We start from the raw sequence: 22839 nt of genomic DNA, 5'->3' as shown, positions 1-22839 counted from the left end.
GGTTCAGTCCAGTGTAGGAGAGCGTGGAGAAGAGGTGAAGGAATGCGTTCAAACACGTTGGAACGGGTGGAGAAAAGAGTATCAGGCAGGATGAATAGAAAGGTGTGGAAGATGGAGGTGAAGCCAGCCGAGCGGTCTGGTGTGGAGACCTCATGAGGCAGCAGGGGTGAAGATGTGGAGGTTCCTCTTCGGGAACGGGAGCGAGGCCATCAGAGGGACGGCACGAGATGAAGTCAGACTGAGCCGGTTTGGACGGAGGAGGGACGACGAAGATCTGCTCAAAGGACGCTGAGGTCGAACGTCCAGGCGGGAGGCCTGAAGGAAGACCAGACGCCAGGTTTATGGACGGAGGGGAGGAGGACGTGAAGCTGGGCGGTGAGTAGATGATAGGACCAGATGGAGGCAGATGACTGGAAGAAGGAAACATCTCAAATAAGTAAATATGGGTTTGTGACACAGTCTGACATTGTGATATATTTATCATATAACTGCAGGGCGCAGTTTAATTCACAGTCTCTTACAAAGGTACTATTTGCACAATTCTGTGCAGTCATTTATTATAACTATAGTACAAATATTCACCCATACATTTATTGATGTTCACAATTTGTTGCTGTTACCCCATGTGACACCACATGTTTGTTTTTTTCTGATTCCAATCCCAGTCATTTTGCTCCTTTGGAATATTTTTTTCTCCAAAATGTTTAACTTTTTCCCGGACAAAAAAAAAAAAAATCATCAAAAGAAATAAAAATCATTTTTTCCGGTCGTTGCGCGTCTCCTCGTCCGGAAGGATCCGACCTCCTCCGCCAGAAGAGGCCGTTCATCCGGGGTGGATTAGGAGACACCGGCCCTCAGATTAACTTCCCGGCTTCACACGGTGGCCGTTTGCGGAGGAAAACACGGCGTCCGTTAGGAAAACAAACCCCGGGAGAAGGAAGGGGGGTCTCCTCTGGCTCCTCAGGCTGCTCAGGCTCTTCCAGCGGGGAGAAGGAGAGGACAATCAAAGGCTGTTATTTTAATCTGTGCTGCCTCGGAGATTAGCCCTCCACATTGTTGTCATTGTTTTAACGGGAGGGAGTGAAACGCTCGCTTATGGTTGGGGGGTTGGGGGGTTTTGGGGGGCCGGGGGTCCTTGGCACAAATCTCTCAAGTTCAATAGTTTCAAAAACTTGAGCCCCCCCCCCCCCCCCTCATCCCACCTAATCCCGGCTAATACCTTTCTTTCTATTGGCTAATGGCTGAGGGGCGCCTGCTGGCCAACTGCTTCTTAAATACTGCGAATTCCGGACCGGGACACTTTCTGGAGGGACCCGCATGGACGCAGGCTGCACGACCGGAACCGGGATCCCGCACCGGACTAGGATTTCGGTGCGTAAAGGCGCGCCCGGGGGCCCGGCGGGGCGCACCTTTCTGATTTATGCGGATTATTATCTAGAACTGCGCCGGTTTTATTGGGGATAAACAGAGGAAATAAGAAAATAACCCTCTGGGTGAATAATATGGAGGTGAAGACTGAAAAGAGAATATTGAATGAAACCGTTTTCTGCGAGTCAGGAAGAGATAGAAGAACATCAGCCAGAAGGAAAGGAAAGGTGGAGGAGACACTGGTGAGATGATCTACAAACACTGACAATGACCAGAAGGCAGCAGGCAGAGCTGGAGGTGGCTGAGATGAAGATGCTGAGGTTCTCTTTGGGAGCGACCAGGATGGAGAGGATCAGGAAGGAGTCCATCAGTTAGATGTCTTGGAGAGAAGGTCAGAGAAGCCAGGCTGAGATGGTTGGGTCATGGACAGAGGAGGGAGAGTGAATATTTTGATAGATGGATACTGGAATTGGATCAAAGAGAAGGTTTATGGACGCAGCGAGAGACGATGTGAAGGTAGTTGGAGTGAGAGGAGGATCCAGGAAACAGGGTTGGATGGAGAAGGTGGATTTGCTGTGGAGACCCTGAAGGGAAAAGAAAGGAGAAGAAGAAGAATTTGTGCCATGAGATAATCCGGCGGTATTTCTCCCAGTTGTCATGAGAGACATGTTTCTCATTTCCTCCGTGCACGTTTAGGTCCGGCCATGAACGCCCCCCCCGGCGGCGTGTTCCCGCTGCACGGCGTCTCCTCCATGCTGCTGGACGTCCGCCACCAGGGGCCGCAGCAGTACAGCCTTTACTGCGCGGCCGGGCCCGCCGTGCACACCCTGTCCGTGGCCGAGAGGCTCGCAGGTACCACCGTGCAACTTTTGGAAGTATCCCTGTTTTCATTTACCTGTGATATTTAGTTGTTTTTAAATCTGTGCAGTCACTAATTCCCCGGCAGGTTTATGGTTATGGATTCCCCCTTCAGGGGTCGCCACGGACGGTCACCCTCCTCCTTCCGGCCTTTTCTCCGTCCGACTGCTCCATAAATCTTCTCTTTGCTCTTCCTCTTGACCTCCTGTCCGTTCTGCATCCTCCGATCCAAATATTCCGCATCCCTCCGCTCTCTTGTGGGTTTCATTAATACTTTTAAAGTTAAACTTGGATTTCTGTTTTCAGACCTTATCTGTGGCTTGTAGGGTCGACCTTATGTTGTAAATGTGTAAATTAAGAGTCACAAGAATCTCTGAGGACGCTCAGACTGTTTCCAAACGGCCAGATCGTTTCACGTTACTTAGCAACCGTGCGATAATGTGTCGGATCTTTTCTCGAGGTCGTATGTTTTTGCACGCTGAAGATGATATAGAGGGATTTATAGCTGTGTGGAAAAGAGAATACAACATACTACTCGCCCACATCTTCACACTCCAAACTATCTCTGTAGTTACATGAAACGAGGTCTTTCTACTCATTGTAGTCAATGTGATTTTCAGCTCCATCTAATTTTACAATCAAAAACAGACTTTCAACAGGTGTTTTTTATACCGAACACGCCGAGAGGATCCTGTTTCCTCGTGACTGGCGTCATTATTGCGGCGGCCGAATCACTTAGAATAGACTCGAGGAGTAAATGTTACTGAGACGACTGAGCAAAGTGTCTTGGAGGTCAGCTGAGATTGACTCGACCCGCGGACGCATCTCACTGGGGGAAAAGACACAGAATGAGTGAAAGTAGCCGATGGCGTCCCCGGGTCGGTCCTCGGCGGCTCTGAGTCAATGCTGTTCCTCTCCGTCCCACCAGAGCTCATTCTGGAGGCTCGCTATGGCAACCAGCAGAAGCAGCGCCGCAGCCGCACAGCCTTCACCGTGTCCCAGCTGCAGGCTCTGGAGGAAGCCTTCCGGCAGACTCAGTATCCTGACGTGGCAATGAGAGAGAGGCTGGCCGTGTGCGTCAACCTGCCCGAGGCTCGCATCCAGGTGCGCGAATACGCCAATGACGCTTCTGCTCACATGTTTTCACATGGAGACATCAGACGGGTCCTCGCTCATCCAGGGCGACGGGGAATTCTTGTCAAAATCTCCTGGTCGTGGCGACCGGTCTTCCGATGGTGAAATTCCAGTTGCCACGACGAGAAGATACCGACACGTCCGATATCAAATTTAAGAAAGGAAATGTTTCACATTTGAAGGGAGGGTTTGCATCCGCGCCCAGTTGTTCATAAACTAAAAAGAAGCTGGTCGCTCTGAAATGGCTCTGATTTCTCCATCGTTGTAAACTCTTGTCCTCCAGGTGTGGTTCAAGAACAGGAGAGCCAAGTTTCGTAAAGGTCAGAGGTGCCTCCCGCTCTCCAGAGAGGGCGGTCAGGAGGAGATGTCCCGTCCCGGTGGAGCAGGTCAGGATGAAGACAAGAAGGACATCGCCGCCCCTCCCATCGAAAGCGACATCCCTCCTCTTCAGCGCCCGCCTCCTCCTCCTCCTCCTCCTCCGCCTCCTCTTCTGGGCAAAGGACGGGATCTTCACGTCCCCCTGACACCCCGGGCGGACTCGGAGGTCCCTCGGTGTCCTCTTCGGCCGCATTCGTCTCCACATTTCCCTTTCCCGCCAGCGGGGCGGTACGGCCACCCGCCTCACCGGCCCGTCTTAGGAATGCTGTCCGGCGAGCTCTCCGTCCCGCCGGCGTTCTGGCCTCTGGTGCGGCAGCACGGCCCTGCGCCGGCCGCCCCTCCATCGTCCCACGCTAAAAACTGTAACCTCTCGCTCCAGATCGCTTGTGCCAGTAAAGCCGTGCCGCATCCCAACCTGGGGTTGTGACCGCAAACTGACGATGAACTTGGCTAAAAACAGCCACCGGAGCTTTCCTGAAGCCGGACCGTGGAGTGAGAGGACACCGTGACAAGGTAGAGCCACATCTACCTCTTTCTCTTTTCTATTTAACTGCATGTCTGTCTGAGGAAGCCGAGGTGAAGTGAGGTCGTATGATATTTCTCAAGGTGTTCTCGTAGGCGAAAACGACTAATTCGGGCCATCATTACTAACCGTCTTTGCACAGTTTACTCCGTGTTATCTTCCCCAGCGTTAGCTGACGCGTTATCATTTGTATCCATAGCGGGTTGCACTTCTACGAACAATGGCACGTATTTTCCAACGGTCGCTGCAACAAATGTGAAATAAAGCTATTCGTAAACCACTTGTCTTGTTTTTCTTCCTGGTTGTTGTGATGTTTTGTTCATGTGATCCGTGATCAATCATGAGTGCCGCTCCGGGAAAAAAAAAAAAAAAAAAAAGTCAATCCTATGCCGGGTATGAAATAGTCAATATGGCCAACTTTTAGCAGAGGACTTTTAGCGGTAATATGATTGATGTGTTGCAGTTACACGCTTATAATACTAACAATAACATTAGATTTCTTATGCTCGCGTGAAGTAAATTGTGATCGTACTCGGCGCCGGAAATCAACAATTTACGAGTCGAGGCGCTGCAGGTAAAAGTCACTTTAATGTGTGAGTTGTGTTGATGGAAAGCAAGAACAGTTTTCTGGGCCAGCACTAAGCACGGCATTTCTGTAGCTGAATAAAAACAGATGAATTCTTTGTGGGTGTCATTTCTTTTTCTTCCACTCACAAATCAGAAAAGCAATAAAATGACCCAAGAAATACTTTGTATTATTGAAATATGACAACCGCAAGTGACAAAAACCGAAGATGAAAAAACTATTCTCACAACAAAAGTACCAAACTCAAAGACAGGGGATGGTTGTGACGGCAGACTGGAAGAACCGGTAGCCCAGGTTTTACAAGGCCGGACATGTAAGACTTTATCGTGGAGACATTTAAGTCGACAATTATCCAGGATTAATTTGAAGATCATTTTAAGTGAGACGGCGCTTATCGTCCAGCACGGGGTCGTGCCGTAGAAAACGAGAAGCGCTTTAAAAGTTTGCATAATTGAAATGCCATGGAGTGGCTTCATCCGCACAATGCTACGTGGGATAGCATGTGTCAAATGGCGTGAAGTAAAATATGTTTGCAGGTGAAATCTGGCCTGACACCGAATAGAAACAAATCCAGGGAGTCTGTCAATCACATCACCTCTCCATGTTGTGTGATCATACTTGATGTCAAATTGGCAAAGGAAACTACAGTGTTGAAACGGTTTTATCAGGTTGAATATGTTGCAGAGACTCGCAGAAAGCTTTCTTTTCCTTGGTCAAATATAAACATTGAGGTGAAATCCACCTTTTTTGGAACGCTGGGAAACTACGCAGTGTGTTTGGAGCTATTCACCAAAGCACTTGCGCCGGGTTTCTTGCGTACTGGCGCTGTGTGTGCCAGCGTGACGCTGGGGCTGAAGATCGCCAGTTGAGGGAGGCTTAAAGAGACAACAGCCGAACCATAGGAACTGGGAGACAAATTCAAAGATTCTCACGGATGAAGAGCCATGACCTCGACCGCGTTTCGATAGCTTGCGTTTAAAGGTAACGCACCGCGCCGCCTTTCGATGACAGAAATCGATCTGTGTTTGTTGTTATTCGAAGAAGCGTCAACGTTCTTGCTAATGTTTCGCGAGCTAGTTTGCTAGGTGGCTAAGCGGCGAGCTAAGCGGTGAGAGAGCCCCGGCTGTCGCGGCCGTGCAAGACGCTTGTTTGGGATTAACGAGTTACTCTGCACCGACCGGGGTAAAGGCTCTTCGCGAGAAATAAAAGTCGTGAAAAAGGACGCGTGGAAATCAAAGTGCGATCGATGAAATCGAAGTGGGTGTATTGACGGGGAAATCGGCAACGCTCGGTCGTGTTATTTCCCAGTTATTAAGCGTTTACTAAACGGGTAGTTTCGTGTAGTTTGAGGACTGTCACTCTATGGATACTTTCCCCGGACGTGCGTTTTACTGTCGCCGTGTTCGCCTCCGGTTTGCGGCCGTGTGTGCGGTGTTGTCAACGGATCATTCGCTCGCTAATGTTAGCTGGTTTTTACCAGGCGTCGGGCCAAGAGGAGCGGTGTTTTTGAGACGCGCTAGCAGGGCTAGCTAGATGGACCCTTGCAGCGGTTCGATAGACCGTGGACCGGGACCGCTTGTTTTTGACTGATATCTCGACGCCGAACCGTGCTGCCGCTATTCACGCCGTATCGATCGACGGATTAACCGAGGCCAGTCATCTACGAATGAATGATATTGAGCTAACTTGCTAACTAATACCAGGATGTCGTGAGACCGCCTGGCCTTGTCCGCCGAAAAGGCTAATGTTAACGACAGGCTTTTTCAAAGACACAAACCGCCGCTATGAACACTTATTTGAATGAAATGTATCGTCGCGACACAAACTCTTTGCTGTCGAGAAGAGAAGTCGGCAACGCAGCCGATATTATCGTAATAAGCAAATAGCTGCTAAACGCTCATCGTCAATGGTAACAACCAACGTTAGCCGCGCAAGCTAGCTTTAACGTGAACTCTCAGGGGCAGCTATTTTGAACCACGGCTGTGAGAAATGTAAGGCTATCTGGCGCGGAAGTAATCTTTATTGTCATTTTAGGGCTCTATGTGGCCAGTTGGGTGGACGATTAGGACGTTTCTTATCGATCTCCTTCGTGTTTTTGCTAGCTAAACCTAGCAGTATTGAGCGCGATTGTGACAAACAGACGGCACAGCCACTATGACTTGGTCCTGGCGAGATACCACTAAACACATTTTTACTCTGCCTTTTGAGTGCTCGCTAAATAAAACACCGATTGTTTTTTTTACCTGCTTGCGTACGATGTTTAAGCGATTTGATCTCCATAAAGATTTGACTGACTTTTAAACAGCATTATTTCCTGCGGAAGTCATCTTAGACGTGTGCTCTGATTACCAGCACATTTGTGAGGCAGTCGGTTATTCTGTCGTTACTACAATAACTTCATCATATCTTTGTTTCCTTTGAAAACAAATTGTTTTAAGGGTTTAAGTTGCCATTCAGGCTGCAGTGATTGCTGCAATTTTTCAATCCATTCTTCCCATCTGGCTGAGAATACTCATAACTGTATTGTTTATCATTTGTATTTATTTAGTTTATACATTTATTTAGTTTATGTCAGATGTCACTTTTCAAGGAACACTAGACGGAGTAATAATTGACTGAATACCCAGATGAAATATTTACTTTTTAAGGTTGCTGTGTTAAAATAGTGTACAGTATTATCGAAAGCTCTAACCAAACTCTCTTTTTTTATACGAGATATTAGTAACGTAAACAACCAATGTCAAACAAGTGATTTCTTCCATGTGATATTTATTCCTAGTCAAGTAAAACTGAGGTTGCGGACAATTGGTCTGTATCTAAATCTTTACAACAATATTTTCCCAATGATGCGAATGTTATGGGATGGGGCATTATAGCGGCCATTGATCCCTTTAAGTGCCTTTCCATAGGAAAGAGTAGCTGTTCAATGCTGGATCTTGCATTACCTGCTCCTTTCACCACCACCAACCTCTTAGCTCCTGGACATAGGGGAGCACAGAGAGCTGGACGGGGAGGGCTGCACGCGATTATGTGCCGCACGGCCAGGGTTAAGTTACATGGCAATTGCAAACTGAAATAATGGTTGTGATTCAAAAAATAAAATAAAAAGCTGTCAGCAATGGCAGTTTTATACCACGGTCACTCTCCTATCCAGGTGAAGAAGTACTCTGTATATACGCTTTGACTTGCAGTGCAGATCTTTATTTACTTCGCTATATTAATCCGAGGATATATTCACCTGTAAGGCGGATCCAAGCCTCAAGTGTCATGCAAAGCACAGTTGACACTCTGATATACAACATTTCAGTAAAATACCGTTTCCCCCCCCTGTAACTGTGTATGATTATTTAAAAAAAAAAAAAAATTGACAATGTCAAAGTGCTATAGTGTCTATTTCCCTCTTTACATATTTTGAAAGTGTGAGAGCGAAAGGTAGAACATAGTTTTATGTCATCATCCATGTTTATCGATATTTTGACAGTTTTCTGCAAAAGCTTCAACTCTTTCCTCAGTAAGACAGGACTTTTCCTGAAGCGCCAATGTAAGGTTTTTGTTCTTTTAGAAAGAAGGTGGGCGAGGTGGATTTTGATCCTTTATCACCCCATGTAAAGTTAAAATTGTGTCCAGTGAGTAAAAATGTCAAATTGATGAACTCAAAATACATCTTTACACTCCGTGCTACCCGTCACGTTTTTTATGGTGAAATTTCGACATCTGACTTTGTATTCCGTCCAGTTTAGAGTGTTTCCACTGGCATTGATTTCTCCATGCAGGATGACATTAACATTGGCTCAAAATGTAATCCAACAGCTGCGTGTACACCCAGTCAAGGTTTTTTCTTTTGCATATCGAAAGACTTCAATCGGACCGTACGGTATTATAATCTCAGGGAATGAGGGAACGCAGTCTACCAAACTGTGGTTTTACAGATGATCTGCGCCGTGATTACAGGCCACTCAGAGAACCGTGGCGTCATAATTTTCGACTAACCTTTGTCTGTTATTGCATTCACAGGTATCGAGCTGTCGTAAACGGCACCGGTTACCTGTCAGTCGCCGCCGTTTCCTCTAACTGCTGTCGCCCAACAACATGGATAGTGTCCGCTGTATCACTGAAGGCTGACCAGAGGGAATGAAGCACTCCAGGGGATGTTCCTAAGTGGCCTTGTGGATGCAGTCGCTGGGCTTTGGAATGCATTTGTATTACTAGAGTTGTATGTGTCTTTCTGAGGGCACATGCTAGGACAACCTGCCTATTTTTCAGGCAGGAACATGCTACTCTGAAACTGGAGCTGGAGCAACGTACAAGCGGGAGCCTCGCTGGTAAAGAAGGATCGAGAAGAAAAAAAAAAGGGAAAAACCCGGGAGAAAAACAGCTTTCCGCTCCGAGCGACGGACATCTGACCTGCAGTTTCAGCTCGTTTAAGTGTCTTCTGAATCGCCGCGCGTTTTAACAGCGACACCTTTCCTCTGTCTTGTGAGATTTGTCACCCTCCCCCTCCCTAAAACTTCCTCAGCCATTGTTACTGGAGTTTCTGTGGTTTGCATGGCTGGAGAATAACCGTGGAGAGGCCAGGGTATCACAAGCTTATGGATTTTGACAAGAGAGGGGGCAAGGGTGAGACAGAGGAAGGGAAAAAGATGTCTAAGACAGCAGGCAGCAGGACTGGACATGGGGGCCGGAGTTCAGGGACCAATTCTGGAGTTCTTATGGTTGGCCCGAACTTCCGTGTCGGGAAAAAAATAGGCTGCGGGAACTTTGGAGAGCTGCGGCTGGGAAAAAATCTCTATACTAACGAATATGTGGCCATCAAATTGGTAAGTACTTTCAAGGTTTTCCTTTAAATGTGAAGTCATTATGCCGCCCGTTTACGTCACACCTGTTCTGATGCCGGCTGACATGACTGCAGCCCGATTCTCCGCATGTGTGTTAATGCCTTACCCAGACTCCAGGCGTCACCTCCACCACAACTACACTGGTCTCCGTGTGATTATTCTTGCATATGTATATCCCAGGGAGGTCATTATCTCTGAATGAGCATCCATTGAAGGCTTTGTTAACCACATAGAAGCCAAAGGTTAGCAAACAGCTGTAATTGCAGCTCTCCTCTCCATGGAAATCTCAAGTTGTGCTCTCTGCCTCTCCCCTTGCCTGCGAACCCTCCCATCTGTTTGGGTATTTTTATCCCCATGGTGTCCAGCTATATCTGGATCTGGCATTGGCCGTACGCTACTCGGTGGATCCTGTGCTCGCGGGACCCGGTATTTATCTGAATGCGAAGAGGAGGACGTCCGTCTTAAATTTTAAACACGCGCTAGACAAACCGGATTCTTCGGGTTTTCGCTTGGTATTATTGTTGATTCCGGCGCTGAAAGAATCCCGCTTTTGCGCCGTCTCCTGCACGTTTGTCTGGCCCTGATCTCACTCTTCGCTGGGGTAACCCCGTGAATGTCACTGCCTGTCAAGTTAGCCCACTGTTTTGTCAGAAGCTCTTACTGTGCTCTTCCTTTACAGACCGCAATAAATAAAAGCTCTGTTATCTGGGACCACCTGCTAACACATGCTTGACATGAGGAGAGTCTCCTCCTTTGTCGCTCGCTTCAGCTGTAAATGCTCACTTATAGATAGGACTTAAAATAAGAGTTGGCAAGGTGAAGTGTCACAAAATGCCATTTTTAAGTGCTCGTAACAGTATTTTCAAGCACGACGGTATAGTTGATGGCATCAGATTTACAGCCAGAAAACACAATCAAACACATTTCTGTGAAATACTCAGTGAGGATTATACGCGTGTGTGTTATTTAACTAATCGCTTGGTTTTTAGCGTTCGGTAATGTGAGCAGATGTTTAAATCCATCAGTGATGGTGCAATGATGTTCGAGTCAGAAAGTATCAAACAGTTACTCTTGATCAGATTGATTCGGATAAAGCCGTTTGTTTTGTTATTTGTTCCGTCATCTATCACGTTCACTCTCTGAAGCTTTCCGTTGCGCTGTAAAGCAGTCGTTTGAGTTTCTTAGAAATGTGCACGTCGTCGCCAGGTGAGTTGAATCACCTTTGTTGTGACGTTAGGACTTTTGCACGTCGGCCCTGGTGAATACAGAGTGGTCAGCTGCCGCCTCGTTCCCGTAGAGTCACGTGCACCGGCCGCCGCCACGGTCGGGCACTTAGGTGGTGCCCGAGACAAAGGTGAATGCCAGTGTTGCCCTCGTCCACCACATGATAGCGGCGATAGAGACGTATAGTGGGCCAGTGTTCGAAATGCTCCGTGGATCTAGAACTGCTGTGAATGTTGCTGCGAAAAGCCAGGGAGAAGAGGAAACTGCAGCACGCTGAAAGGTCGTCTTTGTTAGAAAGCCTTGTCGACACACAGTGGTTCAGTCTGTGGTTCAGCTGCAGGGTTTCTTACGCTGACTGAAGGCCTGTGTGATGGAAGCAGGAGTGTACGGCCATTGCTGTATGTACACACTGCAGGCCCCCCTCTGTCAGGGATATCCCAGCATCTCCAAGGAAACATCGCTTTTTCATTTTCGCAAGCTGCGGGGGCTTGACTAAAGACAACCGGCCATTTCCCCCGTTTAATGAGTTAAGCTTTGATAGTTTCGTAGACAACAACCGTTTGCTTGTTTTGCTAGAAAGACTGGAAAAATCCACTCGGAAAAGTCCCATCTAATGTATTTATTGGACTAAATGGGTTTTACTGTCCTCCTTTGAACGTTTCTTATTGTAGCCAGAACCAAGACGTTGACACATGGTATTTATGTGTAAGCAAAGTCACTGGTGATTCTCATGTTCTGGAACAAGTCACTTATGATCCACACCAACACAGCCTTGCTACGTGCTCCGACCCGACACGATATTTGACAGAATAAGCTCCAGAAACACTGATCTATTTCTTACAAAACATATCCTCTTTATTGTTTCGTTGGTGCAAATTTAAATGTTTCTCAGTTTAAAATGAATTATTTTGCTAATTTAAACAAAATAAATGAGCAAAATAAATGTTTTCAGCTAGTCGTGATATGAAACACATCATTAGAGCTACTTGTTTATCTCTCATAAGCTGTATCCATATTTTATACCCTCAATACTTTTAGATTTCAAAAAGAGCCGTCTAAACTTGATTTAATCTACATTTACTTGCACGCAGAGGAAGAAGCTGCTGAATAGCTTTCTAAAGGGTAGAAGCTGCTCTGCTGTTGTGTGTTTGACCATCACTGGTTTAACAGTAAAAGAAGGCCATCAGCGCGCTCAGAAAGTCCCGCTTCGCTTTCTTTTTCTGAGGGAAGTTTAACTTTTTGTCTAGAGAGTCGGTACATTTTGAAGCAGTGTTGAAATGCTACATTGCCGGCAATATTTTATATAATCCTGATGTACACAGGCCTTTGTGTCGAAAGTGTCTGTTTTTACCTGCTTGCATGAAGGTGCTGGACAACTTTTCTTTTTTCCTTTTTTTTTGGTAAACTATGCATTGTTAATATCATTAGCATTTGCACAAACATAAGCATCATGTCAACGGCTACAAGAATTTTACACTATTGTGATCTAGAAACCAGGGTTTGGGAATTTTTCGGAGGACGAACAGATATTTAATTTCCCTAAACGTTCAACATATGACATAGCAGAGCTCTTGTAACTCAAGTATTCCCTGGTGCACAACAGTGGTCCGCCATCATTCTTCACTGAGCCCCAACCGTCCATGGCCCGTCCTGCCTCCCGAACCTGAGCGGCATGTCTGGCTTGCTGATCAGCTGTTGGAGCACCTGTGGCGTCCACGTTGTTTCTATAGTGCTGGAATGGGCTGCACCTTTTTGTTTTTTGCACTAGGTTTTCCTTAAGCCGCCGACAACTACAAGCATCTTCATTTGACCCTAAATTTAGTTCTGGAAAGTCAACAGTGCTAATCTGAACAGTCACAGGATAATTATTAAGTTAACAGAGAGAACATTGGAAAACGGCTGCTCTTTACTGAAGCTTCTTGATCATCAGTCTATATATTTATCATTATATACGGGAACAGACGCTGCAGTCATATGTGACTGCTTGCATTTCTCTGAGGTCTTTACATACAGCGTGCATCCACTAAATATTCAACTAAATAATCACTAAATACAGAGGCTAGTAAAGAGGGAAATCTCCAATCTCACATCCACTGTATTCTTGCAGTTTTGACAAGTTACTTGTTTTTTTTTTGCAATGATGCATCTACCAATTCTCTCTCTGCAAGCAGCGATTTCACTGTAATTTAAAAACAAATCCTGTATTACATTTTACCCAGTTGTCCTGAATTTTGACTTAAGTGGTGGACAGTGCTTAATGTCCGTGATGTTGAAATAATCAGCTGCGTACAGCTGTTTTTGGCAATTCGGGCAACAAAAACAGTAGCCGTGTTATCTGTCAAACACGGGAGGAGCGTTATAAGGGAGTCTTCTAGTATGGAGACCTGCTATACGGCACACTATCTCCCTTATAGGTCAGTGAGAGGAGGCCGATACAGGACTGAACATCTAGATAAGCAAAGCCCGCAAACAGAGGCTCCCTGTGTGTCGTGTGCTAGCCGAGTGCCTACAGAGCGGCGTGTTACCCTACATATGGCGGCCTTGTCAATGGCCGCACAATGTTCGGCCTCGTAAAATGAAGCGAGATTGAACCGAACAACAAACATGATGTGGGCGGCACAGTGGCTGCTGCCGCCGCTGCTGCTGCCGTCTCACGGCAAGAAGGTTTGCCCCTTTACGACTGAGGTCTTCCTCTGGAGTCCACTCGCGTTTTGTCCCACCATCAAAAGTGATGCGAGCAGGTTAATGGAAGAATCAACGTATCCCAGATGGGAATGGTTGTGCGTCTCCACATGTGGCCCTGTGATTGGCTGGTGGCCAGTTCGGGGGTACAAAGCGGCACTAGCCCGATGTCAGCTAGCGCTGGCTGCAGCCCCACCGTCGCCGATCTAGACAGCGAATGAATGAAAAGCAACAGATGAGGAAAATTAGAAAATCATAGAGGCAGAACTGTTGTTTTTTCCGTCACCCATCAGTTAGGATGTGTCATGTAATCGTGAAACGGTGGCTGCAAATCGATTTTGTCTCTTATCCCCCCCCGTCCCCTCGGGCCAGCTGCTTTAGTGTGTGATGACTGCCATTTGAACTTGCTGGGGTTTATGAATTGTTAGAATTGATGTCAGTGCAATCTAACGTCTGTTTGCAAGCCACATTTGGATTTTTTTTCTTAAAGCTAAATAACCTGTTTGTTTATAAATTGCATAAATACATTGCAGCAAATCAGTATTTTTTTTAAATTTTTTTTTATTTTTCAGCTTTTCATGTTCGTAACTTGAATTATTTATCAAATTCACTTTGATCTTCAAATGACGCTGAAAAAAAGAGGTGGTGTGTGCCGGGCAGAGGTTCCCCAGAGGAAGGGAATGAATTTGCATGAAGTCTGCACAGGCTGCCTCGCTGATGCTGACATTAGTCAGCAAGGAGCAGCGGGTAAAACAAATCCACGTCCTTTAAGAAGAGCCATTCAGATGAGTCCCCCCCTCCATGATAGCACACTCAAAAAGATCGAATACCTGCAATAATCAATGAGTTAGCCGATCAGCAGGCAGGGAATCGGGCAATTTCAATAAGACACCTCAGTTCTTGGATTTGTCTCTTTTCGCAACTTGATTGCGCTTCTCTGTCGACCCAAATGACGAAAAGTGAAGACGACTGAAAAACCGTGACAGGCCTTGTATCTGGTATCTATTATTATGAAAGGTGAAGCTGACTCACTGATGCATAAGAGCAGGTTGTATGAGTGCAACCTCTCATGTACTGGCTAGTCATGATTATCGGAGGAAAATCCAAGGTGTTTTATCCTCCTCCTGTTTGCCTCTCACTGAAATCATGAGAGGCAGCTCTTGTTTCAGTCTTGCTCAGCAGCTTACACCACCGTGCCATGAGGCAGCTGTCAAAGAACGGTAAGGCACAAAAGCTCTATCAGCATGTTTGGCTGAAATTAAAGTGACATTTTGATGATTTAAGTTCTTCCTGACCCTGCTCGGGCTCTCTGGAGAGCAAGCTGAATGTATAAATCCTTGGATGTCAACAGTATATAAAAGGCCCCCTTCAGTCAACTAGCTAATCCTCTAATGAATCACTAGCCAGCAGCGACACACTATGTTCACACAGACACAATATTGCTTTGAAGGTGATTTAGTGTTTAACATAAAACCTGGGCTGGAGAGTCTAAATGTTGATGACTTGGGAGTATCAATGGGGCCCAGTGTCAACTTTTTTGAAATACAAAAGCACAATTCTGTGAAAAAATAAAAAATGTCTCTAATAGGGTGCAGGGTGTGGGCTTGTGGAACCCCAACAGCTATGTAGTTTCACCTACTGAGACATGGAAATGCACTTTTTAGTTTCTTATAGTTTTTTGACGTGTGTGTGTACACATCATTTTCTAGCTTGTAACAAGGGATTACCAGTTCCTCCTGTTCACTGACCCTTGAGAGTCTTGAATTTACACTTCCTCATTGGGTCGTAAGGAAATGAGAAATAAAGTTTGTCTTAAATAGACAGAAACGGTGCTGCGATGCAGCATGCGGTTGGTGATATTTTCTGGTCATCTTGTTCCAACAGGCGGTTCCAAATTTCAGCTCAGCATTCTTTGCCTGTTCCTAACCCCTCGATTTAATTGAAAATAGTGGCCCCAAAGTGCGTTTGGTGACAAACCACAGGGTCATTCATCAAATGATTGGACTGGATAGGTCTTGAGCCACCCCGACCACAGTGTGGATGTGTAGTTGTTTGAAGTACGCCGCATATTTGAATTGTCTTTTTCCCCAACTTCATGCATGATCAAAAATATGAGCTGCCATAAGATTGAGCACAAGAATTTTTTTTTTCCATTTCAGCTGCACCCTTAAAATGCTCTCTGTGTTCAAAACTACTCTTTGCTAGTTTAGATTTTAAGTGAAATTGTAATTCAAATGTCTAACATGTACATATTTGCAAGAGATAAGAATCTAACATTTGTTTTGTGAGTCAACTGCTATTCCCTGGCCTCGGTTTGTGCTCCTCACACTTTGCCGCTGATAGACTTGGCAAGCTTGATAAGCGGTTGCAGGGATGACATAACACGAACGAGAGATTTATTTCTCTTGTATGTCAATAAACACCCACCAGTAGCTATAGTCAGATTAAACCTGGGGCTGATGAACATTAATGTTTGCTAAGCTAAGTAGCATGGACATGCAACACGATCATTTACGTGTCCCGGTTGACACACGCGCTCTAATGCACACCCTCAGAGTCGAGCCATAGAGGCAACGCGTCAATTCACCCGAGTGGACTCTTTTAAAGCCACAAATGCGATATCGGTATCAGTGAATACTTTACGTCACGGTCCAGGAAAGCAGCGTAAACAATTTTCCATTGGTTAAGGTTTGTTTTAAAAAAAAAAAACAAGAGTACACTTAACAATACATAGCACTGTTGCCCCACCCCAGTGTCCTGTCAAATGACAAAGGAGACTTTTGTTCATGTGAGTAGCGCTTCCCATGATTAGGCTGATCACTGGTGACATTGTGTGTTGCATTTATCCACTTTTACAAGTGCTCATCTGTTTATTTATTTGTTTATTTGTTTTTAGAAATCTGCCCAGTTATCATTTATAATTTTGGATATCAGCCACTTGTACTGGAGCAACAAGCATAAAATTTGAATTTAGATGGATATGTTACAGTGATTATGGCTTTTCCAACTCTATTGGCAGCAGGTTCTGATACTGTCATGTTTTTTAAAAATGTCAAAGATCTCAATTTCCACCAAAGGCCTCCTCAAGATGGAGCATAAAATTTAAGTTCTGCAGCGCTTGTAAATTAAGAATACCTCGTATACACACAATAAAAAGCATCCTGAGTGATGTTCTCACAAGTGAAACATGATAAATGCGGGTGTAAACGCACCAAAGATGGATATGAGGCTGCAGCCGGTCACACAGATCACATTGCAAGGTGTTTGAAGCCACATTTGGGTAAATTCTTTGAGAAGTGTTTACAAAACTGCATGTTGACAAAGTTGAAGGACCAATAAATCCACTTAACAGAAGTCTTAAACTGCCAATGGACGAATTTTATTCACGCAGCCGTAAACAGCTCATTGAGGGAAATTACCATTATTGTTCAACCCATCCTTATTTCTTGTGGAAGTATTTTTTTTCTTGACGTATCTTGTGGTTTGGGTGATGTGTGTTGTTCGACAAAATGATTAGTTGGAAACTCTTCCCCTTGTAATATGTTTGTGTGGTTCTACCAACAGTAAATCTCTCTCCTATCCAGATCGTCTAAATCAAGGTGGTTGCCTTTTAAAAAACAAAGAAAGTCAGTAAGAAAATGTGTGGATTTTATTAGCTGAGATGGGATTAGGTTCATTTCAGCTGAGCGGTGGCGCTACACCTGAATGTCACAATGAATAAATAACTGTTGTCGGTGGCAACGTCCCATGTTAGAAAGCACATATTTCATCCTCGCCGATGGAAACCTAGTGCGCACGGGACTGCCCCGCTGCTTACTGAATGGGGGAGTGAAATCCGACCACAAGAGGAGCCATGCAGACACGTTTTCATGCAAAGTTGAAATTTGAACGCTTAAAGCTTGCCAATTGTGATTAATGAGGTCCTATTTGAACAGCAGGCGTAAACAAGACAGTAAGACATGATTCAGCCTTTATTTACCCAATGCTAGCGCTATCCGTTTAGCTTTGCCACACCTTTCCCACGTCCTTCACTCACAGAAAGTTAAGCTTATTTGTCTGGTCTGAAGCGTTCAAGTCATTGTTTCGCTTGATATGCAATGGTCCTGGCCTCCAATCACCGAGCACCGTTCGGCGCTCTACAAAGCTTCCACGTACAGTATAACTCCCTTGACGACATAGTGAGGGCGGATGGCGGTTATCATACTAGGTTTGTGGAGGCAGCTGATGGCTCCATCTGGGTCTGTCGAATGCAATCAGAAACAGTGGAAGTGTTGGAGGCGGGCCGGCTGTTGCACGGACCACCTTTCAACTGGAGGCACCGGAGAAATGATAAGACTTTAGCAGTCGAGAGAAACACGCAAACCTAAAACAGACACAAAACAAAACGAGTCCTCGCAGTATTTGAGGTGTAGGTAAGTGACGGGATGTTCAGGCCGCTGAGTGACGGTGTAGTGTGTTGATATTTGAGCCGCCCTGTCCAAGATGAAATGAGTCACATTGCCAGATACATATTGTGAAATGGTTTACTGGGAGTCAGGCAAAGGTCAGTCTATTTTCAGTGCAGTGTATAATGCTGGTTCTATTCCACTGGACGTGTCACACGTTGGCATACATTTGCACCTCTGAATATCATGCTGTCCTTCTCACGATAAACAACACACAATGTTTTTTATTTTTTTTTAGGTGTTACATTTCAATGCATCGGTTCTACCTTTCTGTGCTTTGAAACAGTTAATTGCTGGAGAAAAAGCCTTACTTGGACACTTGGCCCTGCAGAGTACGTTTAAGTGACCTGAGAATTTTTGGTGAAAGCGATCTAAATAAATTGAAATTAAAATATTTCTCGGTGCAGATAGGCAGATAGATAGGCAGTCGCCAATATGCCAAACACAGAATTGTAAGGTCGCTTAAAAAAATAACAAGGAATAATCACCAAGGCGATGACAATAAATGCATCTTATATTGCAGGTTATTTGCGTACCTTGAGACATTTTTCAGCTCAATCTATTATGAAGAGCTTCCTCTTTCCTGCTTCATTCGGTGGTCAGTTCTCCAGCTAGTCTCTGAGGTCAAGTCTTATCTTCCTCAGCTGTGAGGGAGCAGAGATCAGATTTAGCCTGGATGACGTCATGTTCAGTCGGTTAATCCAGGAAGAGGACAATGTTGCTGTTCCGTCCACACAAGAAGTTGCTGATGCTACCACACTTTTAAATGAAGTAACTACTACTTAATCTGTGATGACATAATCACATATTTCCACAAGCTTCAAGGGTTTAAGAGGGATCCCTGAAATGATGTTCAACATTCCTGTCTGTGTGCTGCTGCGTAAACTCTTATTCCGCGAGAGGAGCATTTGCTGTCACTGCTGAAATCGACACATCTGTAAACTTTTTTAGCTGTGAGCAATACGAGCCAACCAACCAGGGTTTGACTCGCTATCTTTGTTTTAGAGATTCTTGTCATAAATACGGACTTAAAATGTCAACTGAGAAGAAACCGTACACTTAAACCTGTCATTTTCTCCATCGTTACTGGCAATTACAAGGGAATATGATGTTGTTTTCTGGGTGAACAAGACAGCAATGGGTTAATGCTAATATTTACTTTTCCTCTGGTAAGAGGTGGCACTTCATGTTTATAGCAAACAAATATATTCTCTTGTGGTGTCACGTACCTCTATATATCGATCTATATCTCAACATATATGTATCCCTTTTAATATTTTGGTGATGAACATTGATCAGCCGGGATTCATTCAAAGTTCAGTTGAATGTTCAGTTCTCGGGTTCTAGTCGGACGCACTGGTTTCTTCAGATCCAGAGGACATACTTGTGATCGGGCGGCATGTTAAAAAAGGCGAGTGAAGTTTTGACAACGCTTTCCCCAAACGTATCATCTGTGAAAACCACAGCTTTTCACTGTATTTGATGTCTGCCGTCGCTCCATCCTCCTTTTCTGAATAAGGTTTCAGTTTTAGATTTGTCCCAGTACAAATAATCACATCATGTATAAAAAGCTTAAGCTTAGTTAGCGGCAAACAAGGGGCGTGTCGTACGCATTCTCCTCAGGCCTGCCGAGGCCTTGCCCGTGTGCTTCCGGCCTTGGAAACGTGGTCTTACACAAAGCGTAAATCAAATTATGAGTGAATCTGTTTTTTTTTTATCACATGGTTATTTTAATTCAAACACGCACCTGTGCATGCGGTGGAGAGTCTCGGGCAGAAACCAGAAAGGACATGCCTTTGTCATTGGGCAGGTATTGATCTGGGAGCATGCAGGGTAAGGTCCACTCACTAAAGCATGTGCGGTGTTGAACAGCTGAGGCGGAGAGGTTACTGTAGCAGCAGGTCAGACAGGAAAGGGCCCTTCTGGCCTGCAGGTCAGCTGCCCTGGACACGGACCAGCACAGGTCACAAAACAGCGCTCCCTGCATGACAACGCACTCCCCCCTTTAATGAATCAGCCTGGCAGAAAGCTGTTGCTAAATGTAAACAGATGAACCGCTGAATCTGGAAAAGGCTTCCTTCGTGTCTTTGCCATCGAGCGGCGTAGACAAGAAGCCGAACTCGTGTTATAAAATCTCCACCTCGCAGACCCGCCTCTTGATATTCGTCAAAGTAAGTCCCTGTCATATGCGAAGACATTTGCCGCTTGTATCTGGTCATTTGACACAGGCATCGCTTAGCCCATCTGCTGGAAACAGAGATGTCTCCTAAGTACATAAAGCTGCCATAAGCCTCTGTTTCCTATTGAAAGCTGTTTAAAAGGTTTCTGAAGCTCGGTGCCATCTGGTTTGACTCATTATTTATATAATTTACATTTCTTTCCCCCTCCTCCCTGGCGTGGCCTGACTCGTGTGAGACGAGCTTGTTGTCCGTGTTCATGTGGGAGGTGGATGACGCCAGAGCGGTTCCTGCTTCGCCTCCTAGAGGAGTCACATATCTTCATCCCACAGGCTTCCACTCTTCTGGACCGCTTGATCTCTTCCACTTTGTCTTTTGCAACCCTGCCAGGCTCTTTCCTGCAGGCACAGTAGCCCGTCACTCCTCTGACAGCGTTTCTTGTCGGCATCACGCGGGAGCGACAGCTGTGATATTTCTTTACCTAAGATTGGGGGGAAAAAAAAATCCAACCCAAAGCATTAGCACTGTTTGTTTGGTCGTGCGTATTTTTCTTTCCTGCGGGGAGGGGGGGATGATTTTGAAAGGCTGACAAAATAACTTTACTTTTTTTTTTTGATACCGCTGTTGAAAATGGTGCCATTAGCTTATCTATCTGCTTAAATTTGATGGCAGAAAAAAATCTGATCCTGGGTCCGTGGAAACTTAACCAGCGGCAGGAGTTGCAAATCAGCTTCGGCGTAACATCTGCGTTGCGTGTGTTTACCAAGCAGTGTTTAATGTATTTGTCCGAGTCAAATAAAGGTGCGTAAAATAGAATAAGCAGCAGGTCAAATGACAAACCCCTGCAGCAGCGCAGATCGCCATATGAACTGAACAAACGGCCGTCAAGCTGTGACTTTGGCTCGCGTCGGATGCCCAGGAGCCACATCGGAGAACAGGGTCGCTGGAGTCTTTTACCGCCCAGGCTAAAAATGAGAACGGTCATCGGAGATTAATGGATGCAAAGTCTGTGTGTTTCGAACAAGACTTACTCGGTGTGCACACTCCTACGTGCTGTCAGGGCACCAGAGGAGAAAATGTTCCTGATTTGATCAAGGCGTAATAGAGTGTATGTGGGAGCTTAACAGCCTTCCAGTTTTATGTAATTTAAATAGAAGTGTGTTGAAATTAGATGCTGACATGAAAAAGCTTTTTTAAATTGACTCCTATTTGATGGTTGTTTTCATTTTTTGTTGTATTTCTTACCGGTTTATGTTGTTTTTTTTTTTTTCTATGTGTACTTCTATGACTGTAGAGCAAATATCAACTAGAAGTCCTTGTTATGATGTACAGAAGCTGCAAATACATTTTGCTCCGACTCAGTTTCACATAAAGTGTTAAGGTTTAGCTGATGCACAGGCTGTAGCCCTGCAATTACACACAATTATTAATTAAGAAAAGGAATTCAAATCTGTGTGTGTTTATTCCCTGGTCTTCATGTTTGTCCATAATGCCCTTGTCATCCTGGGAGTGGGCTTAGTCAGATTACATTTTAGGTTAGAAAAGCCTGAGCTAGCTCGATACAGTGAACAATATGTCCAAGTAGGTTGATTATCGGCCATGTCATCACAAAAGCCTGCTGTTCACCAGCTGGAGCTTCTCTTTATCCTCTCACCCTGACCAGACTGACCTGAGACTCCCAAGTTCTATTAGGAATGGGAGGGATTCAACCCCTGTAGGTTTCCCACTTAATGGGCGGCCGGGGTAATCATGTCACCTAGGCGATGGTGTCGTAATGTTCAATTTTCAAAGGATAATATGAAAGCAGAAAATGAGCTGAATCTCCACACCGACATCACAACTGCAAGATGTGGTCGGGGCTTATTAAACCAAACAAAATGCTTTTTTTGAATTCCATTCTGTTCATTTTCTTTCTGACATTCGTAATGTTAACGGTGTGTTTTCTTTCCTCTCTCTTCCAGGAACCTATAAAATCCAGGGCACCACAGCTCCACTTGGAGTATAGATTTTACAAACAGTTGGGAAATTCAGGTAAGAAAAGTGCCAGCCTTTGGTGGGAATGTAGGGCGAACACTAGTTTTTCGCAGCACTTTGTCTGCAGGAGGCTGCGCTCTTCGGCCACGTCATTTCTAAAATAATGTTTTGGTATAAAAAAGAAAAAAAGATGTGCATCCTAACTAGATTTTCAAGGTTATTTGAGAGTCCTCTGTCTGTCTACCCCCGGGAAACAAATCACTGTTTTATGGCTGGAACGATGTCCTCCAAGTAGGAGGAAATGACAACGCTCATCAACTACCTTATTTTTTACAATAAGTAATCAGACTGACGGTTCCATTACACATCCCGTCATCTTTTCCGTAATGTAGTGGCTTATGATGGCCTGCCGGGGGGCAGAAAAAAGTCAGTAAACAGTTCATGGCTGAAAACATTTACATTCTTATACCGAGATCAGCTGAGCAGATCAGTGGATTGCGCTGTCGTTAGTTTCCATCCGTCACCCGGCCGCTCGACAATACCGTGACTGCAGAGTCTGCAGGGTTTAAAAAACAAGATCTGCAGCGGCTGCAAATTGAAAGCTAATTTCATTGAATGATCAAACGATCGCGTCGGCGCATTATGTTTTATGGCC

The 22839-nt window shown here is 45.2% G+C and overlaps 2 protein-coding genes across 5 annotated transcripts in view; both read left to right on the top strand.

Annotated features, from left to right (window-relative positions):
* Positions 1-1993: 1993 nt before the first annotated feature.
* On the top strand, positions 1994-4918 carry dmbx2 (diencephalon/mesencephalon homeobox 2). Its single transcript, XM_086162085.1, has 3 exons — positions 1994-2220; positions 3155-3330; positions 3644-4918. Exons 1-3 carry the CDS (start codon positions 2073-2075, stop codon positions 4163-4165), a joined length of 846 nt encoding a protein of 281 aa, XP_086018211.1. The 5' UTR covers positions 1994-2072; the 3' UTR covers positions 4166-4918.
* Positions 4919-5691: 773 nt separating this feature from the next.
* The window catches only part of csnk1g2b (casein kinase 1, gamma 2b), a 31695-nt gene continuing 14547 nt past the window's right edge, over positions 5692-22839 (top strand). For all 4 annotated transcript variants that reach the window (XM_086161132.1, XM_086161131.1, XM_086161129.1 and 1 more), the window contains exons 1-3: positions 5692-5828; positions 8862-9664; positions 22172-22241. In XM_086161132.1, the coding sequence (XP_086017258.1) occupies positions 9437-9664; positions 22172-22241 (298 nt within the window). In that variant the 5' untranslated portion in view covers positions 5692-5828; positions 8862-9436. The remainder of the gene's footprint in view (positions 5829-8861; positions 9665-22171; positions 22242-22839) is intronic.

Source organism: Fistularia commersonii, chromosome 16 (assembly GCF_037954325.1).
Source record: "Fistularia commersonii isolate RoL2024-O1a breed Wild chromosome 16, RoL_Fcom_v1.0, whole genome shotgun sequence".
Classification (NCBI taxonomy): domain Eukaryota; kingdom Metazoa; phylum Chordata; class Actinopteri; order Syngnathiformes; family Fistulariidae; genus Fistularia; species Fistularia commersonii.
Note: the sequence above shows the minus strand (reverse complement) of the source record. Positions and strands in the feature narration are given on the sequence as shown.

Coding starts and splice junctions, on each gene's coding strand:
- dmbx2 (XM_086162085.1), top strand. CDS start 2,073: ATGAACGCCCCCCCCGGCGGCGTGTTCCCGCTGCACGGCGTCTCCTCC. Junction 2,221..3,154: donor CGTGGCCGAGAGGCTCGCAG/GTACCACCGTGC, acceptor CCGTCCCACCAG/AGCTCATTCTGGAGGCTCGC. Junction 3,331..3,643: donor TGCCCGAGGCTCGCATCCAG/GTGCGCGAATAC, acceptor CTTGTCCTCCAG/GTGTGGTTCAAGAACAGGAG.